This window comes from Ctenopharyngodon idella, chromosome 17 (assembly GCF_019924925.1).
Source record: "Ctenopharyngodon idella isolate HZGC_01 chromosome 17, HZGC01, whole genome shotgun sequence".
In the NCBI taxonomy this organism is placed as follows: domain Eukaryota; kingdom Metazoa; phylum Chordata; class Actinopteri; order Cypriniformes; family Xenocyprididae; genus Ctenopharyngodon; species Ctenopharyngodon idella.
Window position 1 is genome coordinate 4335162 of NC_067236.1, and position 14575 is coordinate 4349736.

General features: G+C 36.9%; 1 protein-coding gene across 1 annotated transcript in view; it reads right to left on the minus strand.

Annotated features, from left to right (window-relative positions):
- The window catches only part of smyd3 (SET and MYND domain containing 3), a 182730-nt gene that overhangs the window by 20434 nt on the left and 147721 nt on the right, over positions 1-14575 (minus strand). Inside the window, exons 7-8 of the mRNA XM_051867667.1 lie at positions 13311-13413; positions 8009-8119 (exon numbers count right to left, since the gene is read on the minus strand). Of these exons, the coding sequence (XP_051723627.1) occupies positions 8009-8119; positions 13311-13413 (214 nt within the window). The remainder of the gene's footprint in view (positions 1-8008; positions 8120-13310; positions 13414-14575) is intronic.

Sequence of the window (14575 nt, forward strand, 5' to 3'; positions counted from 1 at the left end):
CGCTCGAGCTTTTACTGAATTATAGTTCAAATTTGTGTGTGTAGGTCATCAAACATCAAAGAACTTTGTACCTACAAAACAACAAAAAACATTAAAAAGGAGAACGAGAGAAGCTGTCAGGATTACAGAGCAGTGAGGTGCGTGAAAACTGAAAGGGCTTGTTTTTGAGAGGGCAACTTTATTTCAGGATAAGTGTGATGACAAGTCGGAGCCATAGGGGGGTCTGTCAGACACTCAAATCCCTGCAGAGAGACGTGTGTGTGTGTGTGTGTATGTGTGTGTAGCCCCTGGGGATACACATGCAAGTGCCTCTGAGACATCAAAGCCATGTGATGTATCACAGGTGAACAGTCACACTGCTGACAATACACTGACTGCACACACAATACACACACGCACACACACACACACGCACACACGCACACACACGCGCACACACACGCGCACACACACGCGCACACACACGCGCACACACACGCGCACACACACACGCACACACACACGCACACACACACACACACACACACACAAAATTTAAACTCTTTTGACCTTAATAGAACCTTTCCATTATGCCATTCTCACTGTTTATTTTATTTTATTTATTTATTTATTTTTTATTTACTCTTTGGGGTCATTAATATTTTCTTGGTTTTGTTTTGTTTTGTTTTGTTTTGTTTTGAAAGAAATATTTTAATTCAGAAAGGATGCATTAAACTGATGGTATTAGATGGGAATACTATGGTGATTTGATATGTATCATGGGATTCTTTGTTAACCATATTTATACACCATGGTAGTGTAAGTCTACTCTCTGGTGCTATAAGATACTTTAAAAAAAGTACTATTGTATTATCAAAATGGTATTGTCCCAAAAAAAACCATGCAAAAATATGCATTTTACCTTTATAAAACCAGGCTATGGAGTACGGTAAATTAACATTCTTCCAACAAGGGCCTCTGATGGCTTCTAAAATAATCTTTAACTACATAATATACTCTTATAAAAAAGTTCTTGGATCAATTTTAAAGTTTTAAAATTTTAAGCTTTATGCCAAAAAGGTTCTGTATATGGAGAAACACCTTAAAAGATTGCATGATACTTACATGCTTAATGGTTATTTCAATTTTTCTAGTGATAAAGTATCTGTACAGGTTGTTTAATTCACACAATTTAATTACAATTTAAAATAAATCATTTAATTAATTAAAACTAAATCCATAAAATGACCCCATGATGAGAAGCCCTAAAATGTTCTATATATGAAGCACCTAAAAGAACACGTTAAAGTTCTATATAGAACTTTTTCTTATAAAAGTGATAAAGACATGACCACAGCATTTCATACCTTTGCATTTACAACCTCAAACAAGTAGCAAACATAAAATACTGCACTTAAATGAAGAAAAACTGAAGTGAGAAGTCCATCGAAAAGACAAACTTAAAATTTATGCCGTTTCACGTAATAGATGCAACATGCGACATATCTACAATTTCAGAAAGATCCTGTACTGGTTTTAGAAATATGTTCCCGCAAGCTTCAAGGCAAGAGAACATATCAAAAAGCTGTACAAAGTGTCCAGTTTTTATATTTTTGTTCAAGTGCACTCAGTCCATACAAACTATGCAAACTTAATAAATTATTTATCAGGAAGAGTGCAAGCTGACCGAAATGTGGATGTCATGAGAGGCCAAAAACCCGCAGGTTATCCGTCAATGAGTGCTACTAACTTCCTGAAGTCTCTACCAGACTATAATGCTCTGCTTCTATAGCAGAAACATTAATAAAACTGAAAACTGCACATGAAATCACTTATTGTTGAACATGGTAAACACGCTGCAACTTGTTAATCACACCAAACCCTCTTCAGGTTTTGATGTCCTAAAACAGTCCTTTTACCTGCACATTATGTCAGAATCTCTTTTACGTTCTGGTCAGATCTCTATAATTATAAAATGGCTTTGAAGCATTAAATTAAACATCTAATTGCTGCTTGCACAAAAGGGTCTGTCCAGGATGCAAAAACTTTCTATTTGCTGCTCCCCCTTTCAATGAAAAAGCCATTTTCTTGTTAACGTGAACAGCCTAATTACAGGGAGAGAGCCAGGAATCAAATTGTAGACAGTGGTTCAGACTTTGTTTATTATTGTGTAAATTCAATAATCATGTTATTCATTACAGTACTGATTAGAGAGCACCAAGTTCAAAAAGATCTCTGAACAAAGCATGACAGAAAGTCTGACGCTTTAGCAAATGCATCCCATTTCATATAGTCCTACTACACATAAAAGCACTTTGCTGACAACAATGCATACCTCATAAGAATGTGGAAAAACATGGAGAACTGTCAAAAATTCCTCCTTTTTTGTTATGCAATGGGTTGTGGATTAATTCACTAAAAAAGCATGCACATTTTAAGTAGAACAAAAATCTGCCAGAAAAAATAACTATATATAGTTATATCTTGTGGCTGTCAACAGAATAAAAATGTAAAACTAATAATTTAGAATACAGTATTAAAGGGATAGTCAAAGTCCTTTTCCAGGAAAGTCTGTTCACTCGGCAGCCATATTTGCAATGCCTCCGGGCAGCTATTTCGGACATCCAAGACCAAGTCCTATCTATTTGAATGGGGAAATCCTGAAATCTAAAAAACTGACTGGCGAACTCACAATTAAATAACATTTCAAATCAGCAACAAAATCTGACATGAACCGTCACATAAATGTTGTTTCTTATGCTCAAATACCGTCAAAAAAAACTTATTTTTCAGGCTAGACTAGCCAATGCGCATGTGCAGTCCTACGGTGCAACCGGAAAGTATTCACAGCGCTTTCGTTTTTCCACATTTTGTTATCCTACAGCCTTATTCCAAAATGGATTAAATTCATTATTTTCCTCAAAATTCTACAAACAATACCCCATAATGACAATGTGAAAGAAGTTTGTTTGAAATCTTTGCAAATTTATTACAAATAAAAAACGAAAAATAATCACATGTACATAAGTATTCACAGCTTTTGCCATGACACTCAAAATTGAGCTCAGGTGCATCCTGTTTCCACTGATCATCCTTGAGATGTTTCTACAACTTGATTGGAGTCCACCTGTGGTAAATTCAGTTGATTGGACATGATTTGGAAAGGCACACACCTGTCTATATAAGGTCCCACAGTTAACAGTGCATGTCAGAGCACAAACCAAGCCATGAAGTCCCAGGAATTGTCTGTAGACCTCCGAGACAGGATTGATCTGGGGCACAAATCTGGGGAAGGGTACAGAAAAATTCCTGCAGCATTGAAGGTCCCAATGAGCACAGTGGCCTCCATCATCCGTAAATAGAAGAAATTTGAAACCACCAGCACTCTTCCTAGAGCGGGGCACCGGCCAAACTGAGCGATTGGGGGAGAAGAGCCTTAGTCAGGGAGGTGACCAAGAACCCGATGGTCACTCTGACAGAGCTCCAGCATTTTTCTGTGGAGAGAGAAGAACCTTCCAGAAGAACAACCATCTCTGCAGCACTCCACCAATCAGGCCTGTATGGTAGAGTGGCAGATGGAAGCCACTCCTCAGTTAAAGGCACATGAAAGCCCACCTGGAGTTTGCCAAAAGGCAACTGAAGGACTCTCAGACTATGAGAAACAAAATTCTCTGGTCCGATGAAACAAAGATTGAACTCTTTGGCCTGAATAGCAGGCATCATGTCTGGAGGAAACCAGGCACCGCTCATCACCTGGCCAACACCATCCCTACAGTGAAGCATGATGGTGGTAACATCATGCTGTGGGGATGTTTTCCAGTGGCAGGAACTGGGAGACTAGTCGGGATCGAGGAAAAGATGAATGCAGCAATGTACAGAGACATCCTTGATGAAAACCTGCTCCAGAGTGCTCTGGACCTCAAACCGGGGCGAAGGTTCATCTTCCAACAGGACAACGACCCTAAGCACACAGCCAAGATAACAAAGGAGTGGCTATGGGACAACTCTGTGAATGTCCTTGAGTGGACCAGCCAGAGCCCAGACTTGAACATCTCTGGAGAGATCTGAAAATGGCTGTGCACCGACTCTCCCCATCCAACCTGATGGAGCTTGAGAGGTCCTGCAAAGAATAATGGGAGAAACTGCCCAAAAATAGGTGTGCCAAGCTTGTAACATCATACTCAAAAAGACTTGAGGCTGTAATTGGTGCCAAAGGTGCTTCAACAAAGTATTGAGCAAAGGCTGTGAACACTTATGTGCATGTGATTTTTTTTTCATTTTTTATTTTTAATAAATTTACAAAGATTTTAAACTAAATTCTTTCACGTTGTCATTATGGGATATTGTTTGTATAATTTTGAGGAAAAATAATGAATTTAATCCATTTTGGAATAAGGTTGTAACATAACAAAATGTGGAAAAAGTAAAGCGCTGTGAATACTTTCCGGATGCACTGTAAGCACGAGTCTCAGGTTTCTATGGGAACCGGAGCTTCTAACAGCAGCTGCAGTGATGCAATGACTTTATCAATCAGCGATTGGCTCTTTTAATTAGAAGGCGGGAAGTATTCCACCATATTGTGCGCTGCAGTTTCTCTCATTCATAACTAATAGGAGTGAACTGTCTTTCTATTTCTATAGTCTTTGGGATGAAAAAAAAATGAAAACTCTGCCATCATTTACTCACCCTCAAGTTGTTCCAAACCTGTATAAATTTCTTTGTTTTGCTGTACATAAAGGAAGATATTTGGAAGAATGTTTGTAACCAAGCAGATCTCGCACCCCATTGACTACCACTGTATTTATTTTTCCTACTATGGTAGTCAATGTGGGGGCGAGATCTGCTTGGTTACAAACATTCTTCCAAATACTGTATCTTCCTTTGTGTTCAGCAGAACAAAGACATTTTTTTCAGGTTTGGAACAACTTGAGGGTGAGTAAATTATTCATTTTTGGGTGAGCTATCCCTTTAAGAAAAGCAAAATGGAGAAAAAAAAATATTAACAATGATTTATTTAAAATGTTAAACTTTTTTTCAAATTTTCTGCAGACGTCTTTCTGGGATGCATTAACTCTAATCTTGTATACTATTTAGAATAGACGGTATGTGAATTGGGTGACAGTCTCTTTTAGAAGCCAATTTGTAAAGGAGATATGGTGCAAATGTGAAAGAACACTGAACATTAAAACACTGAAAAAAGCAGAGAAAATGAACCGTATAACTAGACAGTCCTTGATGAATGGAGGAACATCTGTGACCCCACACACGACTGTCAGACTGAATCACATCTCCGGTCGCCGGAGATTCTGGGAAGGTGATAACCTGAGCAACCCCTCCCTGTACTTTACTGCACATACAGCTGCTCTATTGTTTTAGAGTGTCAGTATGTCCTACTGCACTCACACAGGTTGTCAGATTACCGCAAAGCCGGTGGTGAATCAACAAATCCCTCTCATCAGAATGTCATCAGTGTAACACTTCACACACCTCACCTGTAATTACCTCATGTGCGCACACACACTCACACACTCTCACACACTCTCTCACACACACACACTCACACACACACACACACACACACACACACACACACACACACACACACACACACACACACACACACACACACACACAATACTCATTCTACGACATTCTGGTGCCTAGGGTGGGGCCTATATTCACGTTTTATCTAAAGTGACTTACATTCGGTTGGTTGGTGGATTGATGGATGGATAGACAAACAGATGCATGGATGAATATATAGGCTAGATATGAGTTTGCACCACACATATCAGTTGTCCTGAAATCCAAACTTTACTAAAAACAAGCCCACTGTTTTGGATTCAGACCCAGAAGGATCAAACCCAACTCTCCATCTCAGCAGCCCTGAGCAAGAGCGTTTATTCATATCTGCACGTATCTGACAGATGATTCAAGCAGAGGTCAGTCTGAGCAGCTGTGTAGGTGTTAACAGCAGGGATAAAGCCTCTTTCTCTTGAGCTCAGTGCAGAGTTATTTAGCATGGTATGCTGGCACGCAGGTGCAAAATAACCACAACATAAGCCTGGAGGGAACTTGTGTATGGCAGTGTTTGAGCACACATGACACCAGTTATGTTTTTAACGGCAAGCCATTTTGACTTTTTATCATATGAATTATTGATATCAACAATTCAATTTTAACTAGTTAAAAGGATAATTCTTGATATCAGGATGGAATTTTTTGATATTAGGAATTATATTTTCACTAGTAAAAGCATGAATTCTTGCCATTTCGACTTTTAATTGTTCGCAGGATATGAATTTGTGATATTAAGAATTCATGCTTTTACAAGTGAAAATGTAATTCCTGATTTCAAAACTAGCCAGTCTTACTAGTAAAAATTTCATTCCTGATATCAAGAATTATCCTTTTAATTTGTGAAAACTGAATTGTTGATGCCAAAAATTCATATCCTAGGAATTATTAAAAGTCAAAACAGCTTGCCATATTTCTTATGTCACTTGCACATGCATTTGATGGGATAGTTCAGCAAAAAATGAAAATCATTGACTTAACCTCATATGTTATTCCAAACCTGTATGACTTTCTTTCTTCTGTGACATACAAAAGAAGATATTTTCAAAAAGATTTTTGTCCATACAATGTCCATAATAACATTGCACCCCATTGACTTTAATTGTATGGACAAAAAAGAAGACATTTTTCAAAATACAGAATCTTTTTTTTGTGTTCTCCAGAATATGGAAGCCTGTTTCTGCCACAAAATAAATAATAAAAAAGGTAACTGCAGCTTTTAATCTCACAATTCAGACTTTTTTCCCCCGCATTTGCAAGTTTATATCTCACAACAGACACTCTTAGTAGCGCAATATTTAATTTTTGACAGGAATGAAAACAAGGCTGTGATGGATATAAAAGTGTTCAATGGATTCTACTGTTGTTTAACAACATACAGATTGTTCAGTTGACTAAACTTCTTTCCTGGGAAAAACTTTCAGTAGATAAAAACTCCATAAAACAGTTTTAATCACTGTGAGTTGAGAAAATTGTGTGATCTTGGACCTTTATACATTATAAAGACTATTAGTTTGACTTTTTCTCAGAATTGTGAGATATAAACTTGTGATAAAAAGTCAGAATTGCGAGATAAATAGTCGGAATTACCTTCCATAAGCTTCCATAACAGAAGAAAGAAAATCACCCAGGTTTGGGTGAATTATTCATTTAAAGATGAAGTGTGTAATTTCAGCAGAAAATAATCTGAATAAAATAATCACAATTAATCTTTTGTTTACAATGTTTAAAAATGCATATATAAAATCTGATGGCTCTTTCCCCCCAAAAAAAATACCTTCTTTGGGATGTGTTAACTCTAATCTTGCATGCTATTTTGGATTGATAGTATGTAAACTATTTTAGAAACAAATCTGAAAAGAAATAGAACTTTTCCACCAAATGGAAGTGGAAAAATACAGTGTTTACAATGTTCTGGTAATAAACATTCAAAATGGCTTGTTTGTGCATACTAAGTATGGAGGAAAAAGTACTTTAACATTCAAAAAGTCACACATTTCACCTTTAAAATTCCCATCTCTCCTCGTTCCATCTTTGGCATTCATTCATCCACTCTCTTGCACTCCCATGCATGCAATCCAAAGCTTTATACTTGACATGCTCCTGTCATCGCAGTGATGATCACAGATGACAGGGCCTGCTGAGGACAGGTTCCCTGGGGCAGTGTGGAAAGACCGGTGATGGTCTAGGACTGGTCTGACAGACTTGACACATCATCAGATGCTTTCGAGTGCTGAGTGGGACAGACACAGAGCAAAAGAGAGAGGAAAAGAGAACATGGAGGAGAACAGGAATGATAGATAGTGATCCCGCCGGACACAATGAGGCAAGGAGAAGCCTTTTCCAGAAGTGATGGGGTGAAAGTGAAAGAAATAGAAAAATGAGGATAAAGGGTGGATAAGAAAGATCAGGGAAGGGAAGATAGATCTGAGGGGCTGTTCACACGGCTCACCTTGTCCTCAGTGGTACAGCGAGTGCACTGACACAGGAAGTGGAATTGCTCCTGTAATTGTGAACGTCTCTCATTGGTGGGTGCGAGGACATCGATGTAGCTTATAGTCAGCTAAAGAGAGGGAGAGATTAGAGATGGTTAGATGAAAGATTTCAGACAACTAGCAAACCCTAAACACTAAGAACTAAAATTAGTCATTTTAAATGCTATAAGTAAATATAGGCATTATAATGTTTTGATGTAGAGTATGAAAAATGGATATCCAGGTACAGCAATCCCAAACTGCATTCATGCATTGCAATGAGATCAGTAAAAATGTTCATCCAGGAAGAATGGAATCGAATTAGACATACATTTTATGTCATATTTGCATATAAATGGCACTGTTCAAAAGTTTGTGGCCGATACAGTTTTTTGGAAAAAAAAAAAAAAAAAAAAAAAGTGTCTTATGCTGCCCAATACTGCATTTATTAGATACATAAAAACAGTAATAGTATGAAATATTATTACAATTTTAAATAACTGTTTTCTATTTTAAAATATTTTAAAATGTAGTTTATTCCTGTGATGGCAAAGCTGAATTTTCAGCATCATTAATCCAGTCTTCAGTGTCACACCATTCTAATATGCTGATTTGCCGCTCAATATTTCTTTTTTTATTAATGTTGAAAAAATGTCTTTATCAAATATATTTTTTGTGGAAAATGTGATTTTTCATGTAGGATTCTTTGATAATTACAAATTTCGGTAACACTTTACAATAAGGTTTCATTAGTTAACTACTTTAGTTAAAGCTGCAGTCTGTAAGTTTTGCTTCTTTGTCGCCATCTCTGTTTGAAACCTGCAATTGCAGTTATTTGCGGAATTCTCATCTTTACGTGGGTTGTGCATCGGCACGACTCCTCAGCGCGGATGAATCTAATGTTTGCTGTCAGTCACCACATCGGTGTGGATACTGTACTTCGGAATTACAGATTCTGTGTCTTGGGAAGTAGGACCAAAATAAGAATTTTCACCGGAAAATGTCATCTGAACAAGTAAGTAACATGTCTGCCTCTTTTGTTCTGACCAACTGAGAAAATAAAAAGCATTACAAGAAATCGAGCTACCAGTGGTGATTAAATCTAACAATCACTTAGCTCAGATCACGTCAAACCGTGCAAATTATTATTATTGTTATACTTTGTTCTCAAATTGTTAATGTTAACAACATCAGCATTGCGTTACTATGTGTATTTAGTGTGTATTAGCATTACCTGTAGATTTCAATTTCTGTAGCCACTCCGAGGTCAGAAGTCTTTTGCTTTTGACTACGGGTGAAACTCCAGTTGTCACTGATGATTGACATTTGGACCTTTCTGGATTATAATCCGCCATCAAAACGAGAATATTTTTGGCAAAAAAAAAAAAAAAAAAAAACGAATTATTTAGTGATGGCCGATTTCAAAACACTGCTTCAATAAGATTCAGAGCGTAATGAATCAGCGTGTCGAATCATGATTCGGATCGCGTGTCAAACCGCCAAACTGATGAAATCACGTGACTTTGGCGCTCCGAACTGCGGATTCGACACGCTGATTCCTTATGCTCCGAATCTTCCTGAAGCAGTGTTTTGAAATCGGCCATCACTAAATAATTTGTTATTTTGTTTTTTTGGCGCACCAAAAATATTCTCATCGCTTTATAATATTAATATTGAACCACTGTACTCACATGAACTGATTTAAATATGTTTTTAGTACCTTTATGGATCTTGAGAGAGGAAATGTCATTGCTCCCTATGTAGGCCTCACTGAGCCATCAGATTTAAACAAAAATATCTCAATTTGCGCTCCGAAGATTAACGAAGGTCTTACAGGTCTGGAACGGCATGAGCGTGAGTAATAAATGACAGAATTTTAATTTTTGGGTGAACTAACCCTTTAATAAATACTGTAACAAATGTATTGCTCATTGTTTCATGTTAGTTAATACATTAACAAATGAGACCTTATTGTAAAGTGTAAAGTGAATTTTGGTTAAAAATTACTGACCCTTAACTTTTGAATGGTAGTATATTGTATACATGCACCAATTATTTATATATTTATTTGGGTAACAAAAAGTATAGAATAAAAAATATATATATTAAAAACCATGAGCTTCCTATTAAGGGCGTTTCAAATCAGTCTCTTATAAGGCTTCATTAGGGTTAGGATGCTGCCTTAGAAAATAGTTACCTAGACAGCAGATACAGACGCTGCTTATATTGTTCGGAACGGAGCCAATATTTTATGGCAGTTTTGTCTTAAATTAAGTCTGCCTTCTGAGCTAGCATTTCTAATTCTGCATTTCCAAGCTAACTTTCCAATTCTGCAGGATGTAAATGAAAAGCTTCATTTGCTTCAATGTGCATATGTTTGTGTTTATGTGTTCAGCCATTAAGAGGGATCTTCCAGGCTGTTAACAGAGCTGACATAAAGAAAATCAGATTGGAAAAGGTTGAACTCACGCTAAATGTTTCTAATGTGACAGGTGTCTTGAGTTAATCTGAACAATGATTGTGTTTTCTGATGACTTCCAGAGGTTTGGGAAAGAGCTCTGCACACAACAGCTGTTTAACTACCGCTTTCTATAAGTACATCCAATTACGGCTGTGTTTGGAGATACATATATACTGTTATTTTTGTTTACTGCATAAATTATTCTGCAATATGCATACTGTGCCTACAGAATCACATATCTATATATACCTTTTCTATTTATTCTGTTACGGAAGTATACTCTGGTGAGGGAGTGCGCTGGGATTGGCTGGTGTGGGAGTCTGGCTGATCTGTGACATTTATTCTTTATTACATCAATAATTTTATTATTATTGTTTATGAGTGGAGTCAAATATATACATGGGACACAGTATTCCATGCAGCTTTTATATATTCTTTAAAACATATTAAAAATGAAACTTAAATATATATTTATGTACATCTATATTAGCAATATATTTTATACTTTTTTTTTTTTTTTTTTTGCATATTTTGAAATATATTTAAAAATATTTCACTGCATCGGTCTAACATGACAAATGAATCAGAATCAACATCAACCATGATTTTAAACATCACCTTCTTGACTCATTTAAAGGATTAGTTCACTTTCATATAAAATTTTCCTGATAATTTACTCACCCCCATGTCATCCAAGATGTCCATGTCTTTCTCTCTTCAGTCGAAAAGAAATTAAGGTTTTTGATGAAAACATTCCAGGATTATTCTCCTTATAGTGGACTTCAATGGCCTCCAAACAGTTGAAGGTCAAAATGATAGTTTCAGTGCAGCTTCAAAGGGCTTTAAACGATACCAGACGAGGAATAAGGGTCTTATCTAGCGAAACGATCGGTCATTTTCGAAAAAAATGTAAATGTATATGCTTTATATAAACAAATGATCGCCTTCCAAGTGCTTCCACCAAAACCGTACTTTCGTATTCTTCAAAAAGCTTACGCTGTATGTCCTACGCCTTCCCTATTCAACTTACAGAACGAACGCAGCACCAGTTACATTTTTATGACATACAGCGTAAGCTTTTTGAAGAATACGAAAGTACGGTTTTGGCGGAAGCAATTGGAAGGCGATCATTTGTTTATATAAAGCATATACATTTAAATTTTTTTCGAAAATGGCTGATCGTTTCGCTAGATAAGACCCTTATTCCTCGTCTGGTATCGTTTAAAGCCCTTTGAAGCTGCACTGAAACTATAATTTTGACCTTCAACCGTTTGGAGGCCATTGAAGTCCATTATAAGGAGAATAATCCTGGAATGTTTTCATCAAAAACCTTAATTTCGTTTCAACTGAAGAAAGAAGGACATGGACATCTTGGATGACATGGGGGTGAGTAAATTATCAGGAAAAATTTATATGAAAGTGAACTAATCCTTTAACTAGAAAGCCAAAAGACCCTTTTCCCTAAAATTGGTTAAAATTTGTAAAACATCCAAATTTATTTCCAAGATGCTAGCTGGACACTACTTACTAAATTAAATACACAATGTAGTAAGGTCACGTGACAATAATGTAGCATGCTACTGTTTCAAACCTTTATATGCATATTGTTTCACCTGTTATCTACAAGAAAGGAAAACAAAACAAAAAAAAGAAAAAAACAGCATGTACTGCACAGTATGGAGAAAGCTTTTCCATTTACAAACTCTCTGGGTGCTGGTGAGGTCAAATACAGAGAGCGAGAGAGAATTGAAAACAGTTATTCCAATGAATGAGTCATTGAGTGAAGCAGAGAGAGAGAGAAAACGAGACCGATAGGAAGAGTAGAGTACATAAAACTAGAAAAGATGGGTAAATAGCGAAAGCAACAGAAACAGGAAGAGGAGAAAACGAAAAACAGATCCAAAATGAGTATGACCCTTATGGGCAAACAGCGCTGTGTGTACAGTGTGCAGATGTGTGTGGGTGTATGAATTATAATTTTGCCGTACGAATGAGTGTGTGTTTGCGTGTGTGTAAACAGTGTCTGTGGGACGATGAGCACTCGTGTATTCTGCCATCGTCTATCGTACACCTATAGTGTGAATTCTCATTACTTCCTGTGTACAGAGAGCTTGCTGGTAATTTCATTCCAGTTCGCTTGCTCTTTCGACATTCCCTCCCACTGTCAGAGGTAAATTAAGCATGACTGCCTGATTTACTTTGGAATATTTAAACTTTCGGTGCAGAAATAAACAGAACGGTCGAATAATGAGAATTTGTCGAGCATGCCGAACAGGGTCGATGCGAAAAACCACATCCCGCCACGGATAAGCACAGGATTCAGGTGGTAATATATAAGAATATCTTGGCTTTCTACTAGTTTTTCAGTCTGGTGGTGTGATAGATGTGTGCGGTCATGTAAATAGGTTTAAATGAGCTCTGATTAATCTGGAGTGATTGTTAAAGAGTTCTGCAGGACGCTCTGGATAATGTTGTCTGCTAAATGCAGTAAATGTAAGATGTTGCTTTTCGAAGTATTCATTGTATGACTGAATTAGGGTGAAGTTAATCTGGCAGGGGGCTCGGTTAAGTGCCTGCAACTGAGAAACTGTGGTGTGATGTGTGTAATTTTTTGGAAGTTAAAATACTTTTTCATGTCCTAGTTTAATTTGAACAGACAACTGCTATTTGCGGGCTGAAAAGTACAAACACTGTGTCTCCTTGACATACATGTGGTATGAAAATATGGTAACACTTTAGTTTAGAGTTTAGAATAGCAAAAAAGGACAAGGAGAGCGAGAAGTAAGGTGTATGTGAGTGTGTATGGATGGATCGTATACCTCCTCACAGGGTCTGATGACCCTAACAGCTCGCAGCTCAAGTCTTTTGCCCTCGAACATCATGACACAGTTTGGCTGGCAGTTATGGTTCAGCAGAGACATGCTGGTTCAGAACAACACAAAACATGAGTTAAACCAGGAACTCTTGAACCATGTGTAAGCACAATTCACTAGCATAGTGTCTCAATAGATCCTCTCAGCGAGGGCATAGGTTAGTTGTCACAACGAGTGAGAAAGTTTGACATGGAGCAAGCTAAATCTCAAACCTTCAGGGAATCACCTGTTTAAAAAAAACTGTAGAAGTAGAACAGAGTAGAGTCTGCTGTCAAGAGCTCATAATAAAACGAGAATCAACATTGGCTTGGATTTTTGGAGATGGCGACAATTGAGGGATTTTGGATTAAATTTGCCAAATGTAGCTCACTAACAGAGTTCATTAAAGCATTATATATTGTGAATGCGTGCAAAATGCGTGAAGTTTTGGTTTTTTAACCAAAAAGTGGCCAAAAGTTTCATAGTGTACCTTTAAATATTAAAATAATCACATAAACTATTTAAATGTATATAAATATTTTATATATAATCATTTATTTATTTGTGATTTAATTTAGTTTCTTTATTGTTTGTCTGTTCTATGCTCAAATCTATGCTGATCTGACAAATAAGACCCAAGGGTGGTGAATTTAGTTCAGTCTGTCAAAATACACAGGAAAACTTGTACAAACTCATAAAAAAATCTAATTATTTCTCTCTAAATGACACATTTTTGTTTATTAAACACTGAAATCAAACTGCAAATCCCTCATCGTCTCAATTTTTTCTCTTGAATCTAAATAAATAATGCACAAGGACAGCAACTGCTAAATAATGGAACATAAATCAGGCATCACTAATTAATTAACTAAAGAAACAAGCTGCTGCAGTCAGGAGACACAGAAAACAAGAAAGCTGACACATTTGTCAGTGGGACATTTGTCCTCTTGAATGTGATATGATGCAACTTGCTGCCTTTCCGGAAAGGAAAAAAAAAAAAAAAAAAAGCGACAAGGCGAGAATGACAGCAATGAAACGACACTGATGTGACACTGTTGATCTTTTCAAGACCCTCGCTGCCTGCGCTGAAGGTGAGATCATCACTGCTGATGCTCTTAGTGACCTATTTGGATGCTGACATCACATTGTTCATTTACGATATTGGTATTTTTGAATTTACAAACATTCATCTGGACCAACCAGTAATATTTATAAATATTATTATATATAAT